The 13,821-nt window shown below is 34.6% G+C and overlaps 1 protein-coding gene and 1 pseudogene across 3 annotated transcripts in view; one reads left to right on the top strand and one right to left on the bottom strand.

Annotated features, from left to right (window-relative positions):
* The window catches only part of CHN1 (chimerin 1), a 159,450-nt gene that overhangs the window by 63,153 nt on the left and 82,476 nt on the right, over nucleotides 1–13,821 (bottom strand). The window contains exons 1-2 of one of the 3 annotated variants that reach the window (XM_023529388.1): nucleotides 9,937–10,091; nucleotides 7,885–7,962 (exon numbers count right to left, since the gene is read on the bottom strand). In XM_023529388.1, coding sequence (XP_023385156.1) covers nucleotides 7,885–7,893 — 9 coding nt within the window. In that variant the 5' untranslated portion in view covers nucleotides 7,894–7,962; nucleotides 9,937–10,091. Of the gene's footprint in view, nucleotides 1–7,884; nucleotides 7,963–9,936; nucleotides 10,234–13,006; nucleotides 13,296–13,821 lie in introns of those variants that run through there. The other 2 variants (XM_011357240.2, XM_023529386.1) reach the window with 2 other exon arrangements.
* LOC111739375 lies at nucleotides 2,692–2,810 on the top strand (annotated as a pseudogene).

Genomic DNA, 13,821 nt, shown 5'->3' with positions numbered 1-13,821 from the left:
CACGCACACGCACACACACACACAACCTCTGGAAGAATAAGTAGAATGATATTATTGGTTATGTTATCCCTCAATAGTAGGATTTGGTGCGCTTTTTATATTCTTATTGTTTTTCATTCCTTTATTATTTTTGTAAGCAATAAACATGAATCACTTGTATAATAAAAATATAAAAGTTTAAAATAATCTAAGCATAGGAAGACTGGAAGGAAATCTATCAAAATGTTAACATATAGTTAGCCATCTTTGGATGGTGTGTCTATACTAATGCCCTCCTCTTTCTCTTTTATTACTTCATATTTTTTATTAAGCAAACTACACCCAGAACAGAGATCCCTTCCTGTTCAAATTATTTAGAAAGAACATGTATTTCTTTAAACTAGGAAAAAACCTCTTAAATACATTAGCCATATCAATGCATGATTTGTTTTCTAAATTTAAGAACAGTTTTAGGTAACATGATTGAACTTGTTCACAAATATCACCTATATATAATTCGCATAATGTGGTAAGTTAGTCAGTGTAGATAAAACATTTCTACAATTCTCTCCTACTTTCACACTCTGGTACTCTCCTCTTTCTACTCCCAGGGGTCCTCACCTTAAGCAACACTAGACATCCAGAATGCAGCCAACAACTATGTAGTTTCCAAAGAGGGGCACGAGAAGACGATTGTGAGCCTGAGGCTTGCTTGCTTAGAGAGCAATTCTAGATCACTGGAGAGCCTACTCTAGTCATGGTGCATTGAAGTTAGTCACTAAAATTAACATGAAAATGATTTAATTTAGTTTTAAGAAATTAGAGGGAAGTTAAGGTTCTGTTTATATTAATATTACCCCTCATTCATTCACATTCCAATAGGTTTTATGAGGCAGAAAGGAGAAAGTGATAACCATTTCCCAGGAATTTTATACAACCTATGTATGGTTCATCCATGGGAGCTTGTTACACACAAGAATGTCGTTCTTCACTCAGGACTGGGGAAAGGAGAACTATAGTCTACAGGACTCAAGTGGGTTAAATCTGCACTGTAAGGAGAGAAATCTAAGTGTCTGAATGAGCTCAATAAAGCTGAAAAGTAATTCTTTAGTGCTGTCCTACAGGGAATTATGGAATCATACCACTAAAGAATGCCTTTTCCCATTTGAATAGACTGGGAGGGAGAAGCAGAAATTGTAGTTTTTCTCATTGTTGATACCTTTCTTGTCAACTGTGACAGTAACTAACACCTGCTGTGGGAGTTATTCCAGAGAGGAATGGCAAGGGGATAGTCAGTCATTAAAGCAGAGTTGGCCACCTTCTAGCTTGCTTCTGGCTCAAGTCCAAGATCCTAACCATCAGAGAAGCTTGTCTTTCCTATCCCTAAGAATCCTCCCTCATTGTGTATGCAAATTTATTGAAGCCTTACTACAGATGAAATCGTGAACAAGCCATAATGATAGGACTGAAATTTTCGACAAGTCAAAGTGCCTCGCAATCACTATTGCACACCAATAATTCTTTTGTTGCTCTTATTTCCCTAAAAAAATATGACCTGAGAAATTTTACATCAAAAATCAGGTAAAAAAGGTAGGTATTTCAACATAATATGATGTTTTCATAATAAATGAAAAGGGAAAAGATAAAGATAAGGTGTGCTATAAAGGTGAGAAAGTAAAACATTAAATAGGATGTCGCCTGCCGTTATTGACAGCTAAAAAAATTTATTGTCCTGAAAAAAATTAAATCGGGTTGCTCTAGAAAGTGGGTGGTGATAGGATTTTCTACAAAAGGGTATGAGGGAACTTTCTGGAGAAATGAAATGTTCTATATTCTATAGTAGTTACATAGGTGTATAAATTTGTGAGAGCTCATCAAACTGTACATGCAACTGTGCATTTTACTATATGTAAATTATACCTCAACATAGTTGACATAAAAATTCTTGGAAAACGAGCCTATAAAGATATGGGCTCATTTTTAGTTTCCCCATTACATGGAAAAACAGCTTTCTCAAGAGACAGGGGACTACAGTGTTTTCTTTACTGCAAACTTGGGCAACAGCTCAAAGTCATTCTAAAGTTATTAAGCAAACTATACCCAGAACAGAGATCCCTTCCTGTTCAGTGGGCGAAAGGAAGAGAGGTGTAAATTTCTTAAGAATGTGCTAAACCATCTGCAGCTTGTATAAAAGCTTTTGCTTTTGGAGGGAAATTTTATGGTAAAGGTGACCTTTTATCAAACATTGCTCGTAAATAATTACAAGCTGCAGTAACAGACATTTTCAAGGAAAATGTTGTATAAGATGGAAAATTGAATAATGTAAATTAGGTCATCAACAAACATATAGCATTTAGTGAATTTTCACTGAATGGTGAGGAAATAGAGGATAATAGGGCTGATATATTCAAGTTACTGAACAAACCACTGTGAAAATAATGTAGCAGCACACTAAAAGGTGACATACAAACAAGGGCTAGTTAGTAGCTGTTACAGATATCTGTAATTTCATATTGAAAGAATCTAATTTTTGCAATATAACACTCAGGGCTGAAAATTTTTGACCAGTTGAAGTAACCTGAAGGAGACCCAAGGAGAGTTAAGGACTAACTTACGACAACTTGCAAAAGCAATTAAGTCTTCATAACTCAAGTAAGGAAAGGCTCAGGGCATGGCTGACTTAAAATCTCTGGGAGGTCTAAAAATTCGGGTGACTATGGCCATGCCACCCCGAACGTGCCCAATCTCGTCTGATCTCGGAAGCTAAGCAGGGTCGGGCCTGGTTAGTACTTGGATGGGAGACCACTGAGGAATACCAGGTGCTGCAGGAGCTAAATAAATAAATAAATAAATAAATAAATAAATATTCAGGTGAAGGAGAAATGAATCAAAACATAAAGGGGAAATATGATGGGCAAAAGCATAAGATAAAAAGAACAGATCCAAATCATTGAGCATGCGATCTAATGAAAAAATTTACTGAAACTGGAGAGGTGATTCTTTATAACTGTACACAAAGGTAGTTTAGGAGCAACATGGAAAAGCCAGATTATTGCTGGCAGCCTTGACTTGCTTTGGACCCCAAAATGCTGCCACCCTCCTAAAGCCACTGGAGTTGACTTCTATTTCACAGTTAAATGGATGGGGACCTTGCCACCAATGATTATTTCCTCACCAAAATGCTCAAGACTCTGAAATAGCAACTATGAAGAAATTCTAATAGCTTCCTTTTCCAACCCTCAAACCAGTAACTTAAGAGATATTTTATTTGTTTAATTGGCCCACATACAGAAATCTTCCAAAACTGCAGCTGACTTGGAAAATTACAATTTGGTCTTTCGCTGGCCTGGTTCTCTGGAGCTGAGGAACTAATATTTATCACCCATCTTCCTCTTTCCATCTGGTTTTCCCCAATGGCTCTCAATGACTAATCCTCTGTGGGTGATAAGATGGACGGACAGATGAGATTCACCCAAATAATTTCATGTCCCCACTTGAGTTTTCTTTAATCATTACAAGCACGAGATTCTCTAGTGGGTTCCAGATTATCCCAACACACAGCTGACACCCAGTAGTTCAGGGAGACGCCATTCCACCATCTTGGCTTCTTTGAACTTATCCCTGAAGAGCTGCACCTAGCTACCACACTCACAAACTATTTCATGTCACAAAGACAGTTTTTCTGTACCTCAGATGCTTTACCTGTGGTCCTCTCCCCCTCACAGGGACATTCTAATGATTCTGAGCTCTTCAAGGAAAAAATATAGAGTATCAAATCAAGTTAAATTACTATACTTTTTTCCCTCAGTCTCAGGAGTGATTTATACTAGGGCCTTGGATTTGGCTGAATTCATAAAACATACTCATTTATTTGTTTTTTTATTTAGTTAATAACTTTATATAAAACTCAAGGTGCTGAATCATAAGTGAGACAACATTGAAAGATGAAAGCCTTGAAACTGGGGTGGAATGCCAGAATGTCATATTAATTTGTGATCCATGATTCCAAAAAATTGATGTTCTTATCTACCAAAGTGTTTTCTGTGGTCCACTAAGCTATTCGCAAACTCTGATATTAGAGTAGTACAACTTAATATTTATCGAACTTCTATAATACTATACAGATGATACAGACAGCTTGCCTATCCAAGATGCCTAAGTATTAATTAAATAAGGTAGAAACAATGAAAACTTTAAAGTGTAAGGCCTTCGAGGCAAGGCTCTTAACTTGTACATCTTTTATCCCTTCCAGAGCCTAGCCTGTTTCATTACAAATATGAGGCATGCGATAAGTGCTGAATTAAATGCAATTAATTATAATAGAAAATGAGTTAGTTCATAGAGACTAAAAGAAGAAATGGGGATGATATTTCTGCAGTGCACTTAACTTGTTTAAGTTCCAACATAAGTTTTGAGTAACAAGAAGAATTTTATATAGATAGCTCATAAAGACCATTTAGAAAATAAAGTGTGAAGATATTAAGGCATAGGAAGGAGAGGGTTTACTCAGCTGGAGTAAAGGGAACAGGTAGACTTAGGAGAAATTTGAGAGACCCTCATAGGCTCAACATGTAGTGCAGATTTAATAAAAGTTCACTGACAGGCATAGAAGCGGATGACTTTACTTGTCTTACTTTCAGGGAAAGAAGAGTTAAAATATTGTCAATACTAAAATGCAAATACCACAGCAAAATAATATATTTTAGCCTTAAAAGTCATTAGCACATTATCTGGCAAAGATACATGCTTCCTGACTGGATATAATTAGAGGTATCATAGTATTATTAAAAGAGAAAGTACTTTCTTGATGATGCAATTATTATTAGCCGTTTGATGTTACCTTGTGAACTCAGAGGGCAGTTCAAGCATTGAAAAGATGGATCCTGAAGAGAAACCTGAACATGTTGTTTCTAGCAAAGGCTGGGGGAATTGTACTCAGTAAGACAGTACCCATGAATGGGCACCTGCTCGATCACTTTGATCTCAAAGAGCAATAATGAGTCCTATAACACACTATTTAGAAGGAAGATCACATTACAAAATCTCATTAATATTCATAACCACCAGTGCAATGGCATCCATAGTCCTCACCTTAGAAACTGGGGCAAATTTGAGCCCCAGGGAGCTTAAAGGCTTGCTCAAGACCCCACAGACCAATATATCCTTATTTACCAACCACGTAGGCTTTTAAAATAAAAAAACTACTTGATTTCTTATGAAGGATGTTTACAGAGGACAAATCCACTAATAGAAGTTCTGTAATGGCTGTAGTCTTCCTCATAAATTACTACATTGGCTTTTTAATGCAAATAGGTGACCCTGAGCACATCTGGCAGTTCTCTAAGAGCCTGTTCATCCTGAACAACTGATCTTAAACTTGGATAAGGCACAGTGGAAATTTGAGCATGTAAATCTGACTAGGGGCTAGAGAGATGGATGCAGATAAGGTGGGGCTAGGGAAGGAGAACAGAAGAGTACAGTTAGCGTAAGAACAAGGAAGGGGAAAAAAAAAAAGACAGGCCCAAAAGAATGGGAAAACACAAAATCAAGAAATCAACCTCAGTTTTCCGCAGATTGCTTTATGCCACCCACTCCTCTGGTATTCTTACTTTTATAATGATTAAGCTTAAGTATGGACTTTCTGCTGATTTCTGCATGAGAGTAAATGGATACAGATAACGTGGTATATATATATATATATATATATATATTTTTAGTAAAGTAAAAACATTTAGAAGAGTTGCTTTGTGAGAGACTATGACAATTAGCAGGCCAGACTACCTGTGCTCTTTTTTACTACTTCAGGGGATCTGTCGTTTATGGAGGTACCTGAAGAATTCAGTAGTTACAGCAGTTTTTGGCAGGGCCCCAATTACATTTCAACTTCAAATTTCACAAGGCTTTTCAATACGTATGCAGTCTGGAGATCCTCAAAGATGTCTTTTAAAATGGAATTTAAATGTAAAAGAAATTAATAAGACAATATACCAAGTACTGCATTCATTCCAAACTTCCAGGAAAAGAAAAAATATATATACACACAGAGACACAAATAGGTTATGTAGCTTGGCGAAGTTCCATAAAACCAACAAATTGGTTTTTCATACCCTTGCTACACAGGTCATCCTTATATGGGAGACAGGTTTGGAGCTGAGATAACTAAATCCAGAAGCAAAGAGGTCCTGGATAGATTCAGAGATCTGGCTCATAGTATAGTTTTTAAAATGCAAATTATATATTTTATTTGACTGTTTATATTATTTTTTAATTTTTTTATGGTGACATTGGTTAACGAAATCCAATAAGTTTCAGCTGTATACTTTAACAGTAAGGTATATATATATATATATATATATATATATATATATATATATATATATATATATATATCTATATAGTATTGTGTGTTCACCTCCATAATTAGATTTCTGTCATCACATATTTGACCCCCTTTACCCCATCCACCTCTCCCCTCCCCTCACCCCCTACCCTCTGTTAACCACTAGTCTATAGTCCATGTCCGTTTATATTATTAACAGTTATATGAGATGTTTTCTAAAGCATGGTTTCGATGAATTTAAAATTACATTACAATAAATGTAAAATTATCATAAAAAGTTTGTATTCAGTCATTGGTCCAGTATCTGCTGAAGCAAAAATATAATATTTACTACTTGGAAGAAGAAACTATTCAAACACAGTTCCAAGAAAAATTTTTAAAAAGTAACTAATAATAGTTGGGCTCTTGGCCAATCTGGATAATAAAATTAAGCAGTTTTAGAAGAGAAAGAAGTCTGGCTTTTCACCATGCTACAACTTTACAATTAAATATCTCAACATTTTTATGCATCTAATTGTTATTTCAAGCTGAGGAGCTACTTAAATAGTTAATGAGAAAATGGCATAGATATCATGTGGAAAAAAAATTTTCCCCCTCACAAAAGGTCACCAGATTTCCCAGGGACAACTGAGAATCTTCGGGATTCACTTCCAATGGCAAAAAGTTTCATCACCATAAAACCATCTTGCCAACCTTCCACAAAAGCTCAGATGCTCAACTTATACTTTAAGGACTGAAAACAAACAAACAAACCAAAAAAAAGGTGAAATTCTCATCCCTCAATTTTAGAACAAGGAAAGACCTTAAGAGATAATCTGGTTCAAAACTTGCCAAAGTGGGTTTCATGAAACAGTATATTCCGAAAATGTTCTGAATAGTGGCAGGCTGATTCAAATAAGTTTGGGGGCACCTTTTTTGGAGAGTCATAATGTGAATGAGGTGATTATGAAGCTGAGCACATAGAAAAGAAATAGTTAAAAAAAAAAAGTTATCAAACCTATTTAAACACAGAACTCCTTTTTTCAGTATTTATTAAAATCCTGTAAAATTAATGTTTCATAGATAACTTCTTGTCTTATATATGAAGAAACTGAAGTCCAGATAGGCTAGAGGATTATCTTAAGGACATACCATTAACTAGTGGATAAGCTAAAGACAGATCTCTCAAGACCCATGCTCTTTCTAGTATTGTGTTCTCTCTTTCCTACAACGTCTACACTCCTTGAAGTATCACAGACTATAAGAACCACGCCTTGGAGATCATCTAGTCCAAAGCCTTTCTATTAAATGTGGGGAAATACAGTCTCAGAGAAGTGAAGCAGTGTGCCCAAAGTGACACATAAAATCAACTCCTGTAGAACTAGAACCTAGCTCTTAACTTCAATACTCATATCCTTTCCACAACGGCATACTAACTCCTGCAAAGCCAATACTTTTTCCTCTGAGGAAAAGGAGTCATGGATAAGAGGAGTTTAAAGCTATTTAGGACCCAGTAAAATATTTATTGAACCATACTTGTGTCAATAGGTATTTTAGATCAGTTCAACATGGTTGTCTTTACTTACAAATGTCATCCACTGTGACAGGGAATCAATGTTTCAAGCTGTTGAACAGGTCATCATCCCTGTCCTGTTGGATGACACCTGTAAATAAAATAAATCTATTTTTGAGTAAATAGATTTTAAGCCAACTAGATTTAAGATGCATGCAATTTAAAGCAAAGAGTAATTTTTTAAATGATTCTTAATTGTATACTGCTGGAGAGAGAGATTTTCCAGCACCTGCTATTTCACTCTATGTAGCTATCACTGGCCATCAGCACAAGAGAATTCAGATAATAATGTGACAAGTAATGCTGCCAGAACACACAGAATCATGGATACTAGAGCTGTAAGGGTCCTCTAGGTATTTTCTACCTCAGACTTTTGCTCCTGTGAACATTATTTTCACTTTGTAGGATGCACCACCAAGGTTCTGGGAAGTTAAATGACTGAATGTTAAGTAGCTAAGTGTCATTAGCTCAAGTTCCATGAAGATGAAAGGTCAAAGTTATCACTAGGCTGGTCAACTCTGAAAGACTCACATGTACACATTTTTTAAATATTTCACAAATGTTGACTTAGAATATTCAAGCACATCTGCATAAGATGTAATATCAGTATTAGATATTAAAATGTAAGCAATACTGAAAAATGCCATGAATGAAAACCTAAAGTGAGCAAATGGGAACTAGAGAGTGAAAATAACATTAAAATACAGCATGCATTTAGGATTTTAAATCCTGGTCACTTCCAAAAAAGATCTATGGTTCCAAACAAATATGAGTATGTGAAAAGCCATTTTCTACAAATTTTCTACAGTCTATAACTTAAGATGCTGGTTTCTCTGTAGCCATGAAATGCTATTCTAAGTAAGACCTGCCAGAAACTAAAATTTGGACCGAATAATGAACATTAAAATTTCCAGTCTGTACCCAAATACTCCAAAACAACTTGAATGCATCTTAGGATGCTGCCTTAAAGTAATATGGCTGTCATGATAACATTATTTCCAAACTCACAGAGTGCTTCTTATGCGCCAAGCACTGTTTGATTATTTTATACATATTATCTCAATCTTCCTGACAACTTGATTATTATTATAATTTTTCATATAAGAACATCAAAGCACAGAGAAATTAATTAACTTGCTGAGGGTCGCTTAGCTGGTGAAACAGAAAAATCTGCACACAAATCTATTTGGTGTCAGAATTCAAGCTCAAACCACTACACAGTACTGCATTTCTTTAAGAGAGCAACTGAAGATTCTCAAAAATATAAGAATAAATTAACACAATTTCGATAAAAACACATAAAATCCCCCCAACTAAATTTCACTCAGTATAAAACATGAAGAAATTCACTCTTTTTCTTGGGGGTGAGCAGATGATGGACAATTTTCAAAGTAAATTAATCTTAATGGCAAGGAATTAAAACTTCTGATGTTAACTTTAAATATATTACAACTAAAATATGACAAATATAAACTTAAATTGTCTTTTATAATTAAAGAAAAGTAAATTTTCCTGATTTGATTACTTCCTAAAAGTCCATAAAGAGATAAATCCTCCTTTTACTAAAGACTGATTCTCAAAATATTATAATAGTTATTGATAGACTGAATTTAATCATGTATATTTAAAAATAGGGATGTATGTCATTGTGCTAAAGAACAGAACTATTTATAAGGGTAATTATCTTTAAGGGAGACAAAAAAGTAATTTCGATAGATAACGTGACTCCTCAATCTCTTATGTAATCGAGCTCTTTTCTTGACCATAAGTTATGCTTCTGAACAAAACCCCTGCACTTTTTTACTAGGGCGTTTTTCCAACATATTTTTAAAACTGTGAAACTGATAAGATAGGAAATAATTAGGAGTATAAAAACATACCTGACATATTTTAACTAAACAAGAATTATATATAAGCAAAACCCAGCACCACAGAAACTAGACATTAAAGAAAACACATGTTCTTTTCAAAGTACTGTGAAAAAGTCAATCTCTTCTGGCAATGACTTTTTTTTTATAAGGATCCCAAACAGAAGAAGATAAAGTGTGGTTTTATGGTAGCTTACCCTTTTCTCTGATACCCCATCCTGGCCTGTAGAATCTTTCTCATCATGTGTCTCTTTCAGGACTGGCATATGTTTTTGGTATGCTGGCTCTCTGTTTAAGGTTGTGTATCCTATGTGCTCATAAATTGGGTTTATCGTCATCTTGGCAATGTATTCTGCTGCCTTGGTTTCAATATAGAGAGTAATCAATCCATCAGTCACCAGATCGTGGATGGACTCAAAGCGCTTCTCCCCAACAAAGTGCTTTCCATCGTAGTAGAGCCTGAAGTTTCTGGTCTGACTTCCAAATCTGCCTCAATGAAATGGGAAAGATGTTTGTAAGAAAAGTAAGCAAGTGATTTCTTTCTGGAAAATAAAAAACTATCTCTTTGTTTGTGTGTCTTCTTTGTTAAATAAACTGTGGCTAATCTCTATGAAATCATCAAGAATATAGAAAATTAAACTTTTGAACACAAAGAGTAAATTTGCAATAACTAAGGATAATTAGCCAAAAACATGACTCCTCTAGCAGGAAAAATTTGTTCTTATTTATCTTGTAAGGCACTTCATTATGCCTGTAGGAAAAATAGGAGAAAATAAACCTCATATCCTATTAGAATACATGCTATACTCAATTGGTCAACTCCATAATATATGAAATTTCTATATTAACATATTCTCTTCAAGTTCATCAATAAAAATATTCAATGCACCTTAGATCTCAGCATTCATGTCTTTTAATGGGAAAATTCCATTTAGGGCTCAGCTGAGCATGATGCCAGCAAGCACTTAAAGTAGAGCTGATACGAATACATAAAATCAACTCCTGTAGAACTAGAACCTAGCTCTTAACTTCAATACTCATATCCTTTCCACAACGGCATACTAACTCCTGCAAAGCCAATACTTTTTCCTCTGAGGAAAAGGAGTCATGGATAAGAGGAGTTTAAAGCTATTTAGGACCCAGTAAAATATTTATTGAACCATACTTGTGTCAATAGGTATTTTAGATCAGTTCAACATGGTTGTCTTTACTTACAAATGTCATCCACTGTGACAGGGAATCAATGTTTCAAGCTGTTGAACAGGTCATCATCCCTGTCCTGTTGGATGACACCTGTAAATAAAATAAATCTATTTTTGAGTAAATAGATTTTAAGCCAACTAGATTTAAGATGCATGCAATTTAAAGCAAAGAGTAATTTTTTAAATGATTCTTAATTGTATACTGCTGGAGAGAGAGATTTTCCAGCACCTGCTATTTCACTCTATGTAGCTATCACTGGCCATCAGCACAAGAGAATTCAGATAATAATGTGACAAGTAATGCTGCCAGAACACACAGAATCATGGATACTAGAGCTGTAAGGGTCCTCTAGGTATTTTCTACCTCAGACTTTTGCTCCTGTGAACATTATTTTCACTTTGTAGGATGCACCACCAAGGTTCTGGGAAGTTAAATGACTGAATGTTAAGTAGCTAAGTGTCATTAGCTCAAGTTCCATGAAGATGAAAGGTCAAAGTTATCACTAGGCTGGTCAACTCTGAAAGACTCACATGTACACATTTTTTAAATATTTCACAAATGTTGACTTAGAATATTCAAGCACATCTGCATAAGATGTAATATCAGTATTAGATATTAAAATGTAAGCAATACTGAAAAATGCCATGAATGAAAACCTAAAGTGAGCAAATGGGAACTAGAGAGTGAAAATAACATTAAAATACAGCATGCATTTAGGATTTTAAATCCTGGTCACTTCCAAAAAAGATCTATGGTTCCAAACAAATATGAGTATGTGAAAAGCCATTTTCTACAAATTTTCTACAGTCTATAACTTAAGATGCTGGTTTCTCTGTAGCCATGAAATGCTATTCTAAGTAAGACCTGCCAGAAACTAAAATTTGGACCGAATAATGAACATTAAAATTTCCAGTCTGTACCCAAATACTCCAAAACAACTTGAATGCATCTTAGGATGCTGCCTTAAAGTAATATGGCTGTCATGATAACATTATTTCCAAACTCACAGAGTGCTTCTTATGCGCCAAGCACTGTTTGATTATTTTATACATATTATCTCAATCTTCCTGACAACTTGATTATTATTATAATTTTTCATATAAGAACATCAAAGCACAGAGAAATTAATTAACTTGCTGAGGGTCGCTTAGCTGGTGAAACAGAAAAATCTGCACACAAATCTATTTGGTGTCAGAATTCAAGCTCAAACCACTACACAGTACTGCATTTCTTTAAGAGAGCAACTGAAGATTCTCAAAAATATAAGAATAAATTAACACAATTTCGATAAAAACACATAAAATCCCCCCAACTAAATTTCACTCAGTATAAAACATGAAGAAATTCACTCTTTTTCTTGGGGGTGAGCAGATGATGGACAATTTTCAAAGTAAATTAATCTTAATGGCAAGGAATTAAAACTTCTGATGTTAACTTTAAATATATTACAACTAAAATATGACAAATATAAACTTAAATTGTCTTTTATAATTAAAGAAAAGTAAATTTTCCTGATTTGATTACTTCCTAAAAGTCCATAAAGAGATAAATCCTCCTTTTACTAAAGACTGATTCTCAAAATATTATAATAGTTATTGATAGACTGAATTTAATCATGTATATTTAAAAATAGGGATGTATGTCATTGTGCTAAAGAACAGAACTATTTATAAGGGTAATTATCTTTAAGGGAGACAAAAAAGTAATTTCGATAGATAACGTGACTCCTCAATCTCTTATGTAATTGAGCTCTTTTCTTGACCATAAGTTATGCTTCTGAACAAAACCCCTGCACTTTTTTACTAGGGCGTTTTTCCAACATATTTTTAAAACTGTGAAACTGATAAGATAGGAAATAATTAGGAGTATAAAAACATACCTGACATATTTTAACTAAACAAGAATTAGATATAAGCAAAACCCAGCACCACAGAAACTAGACATTAAAGAAAACACATGTTCTTTTCAAAGTACTGTGAAAAAGTCAATCTCTTCTGGCAATGACTTTTTTTTTATAAGGATCCCAAACAGAAGAAGATAAAGTGTGGTTTTATGGTAGCTTACCCTTTTCTCTGATACCCCATCCTGGCCTGTAGAATCTTTCTCATCATGTGTCTCTTTCAGGACTGGCATATGTTTTTGGTATGCTGGCTCTCTGTTTAAGGTTGTGTATCCTATGTGCTCATAAATTGGGTTTATCGTCATCTTGGCAATGTATTCTGCTGCCTTGGTTTCAATATAGAGAGTAATCAATCCATCAGTCACCAGATCGTGGATGGACTCAAAGCGCTTCTCCCCAACAAAGTGCTTTCCATCGTAGTAGAGCCTGAAGTTTCTGGTCTGACTTCCAAATCTGCCTCAATGAAATGGGAAAGATGTTTGTAAGAAAAGTAAGCAAGTGATTTCTTTCTGGAAAATAAAAAACTATCTCTTTGTTTGTGTGTCTTCTTTGTTAAATAAACTGTGGCTAATCTCTATGAAATCATCAAGAATATAGAAAATTAAACTTTTGAACACAAAGAGTAAATTTGCAATAACTAAGGATAATTAGCCAAAAACATGACTCCTCTAGCAGGAAAAATTTGTTCTTATTTATCTTGTAAGGCACTTCATTATGCCTGTAGGAAAAATAGGAGAAAATAAACCTCATATCCTATTAGAATACATGCTATACTCAATTGGTCAACTCCATAATATATGAAATTTCTATATTAACATATTCTCTTCAAGTTCATCAATAAAAATATTCAATGCACCTTAGATCTCAGCATTCATGTCTTTTAATGGGAAAATTCCATTTAGGGCTCAGCTGAGCATGATGCCAGCAAGCACTTAAAGTAGAGCTGATACGAATCTGGGCAAGAAATGTTTGCTATATA

The sequence above is a fragment of the Pteropus vampyrus genome, unplaced genomic scaffold (assembly GCF_000151845.1).
Source record: "Pteropus vampyrus isolate Shadow unplaced genomic scaffold, Pvam_2.0 Scaffold2, whole genome shotgun sequence".
NCBI classification, from domain to species: Eukaryota; Metazoa; Chordata; class Mammalia; order Chiroptera; family Pteropodidae; genus Pteropus; species Pteropus vampyrus.
Note: the sequence above shows the minus strand (reverse complement) of the source record. Positions and strands in the feature narration are given on the sequence as shown.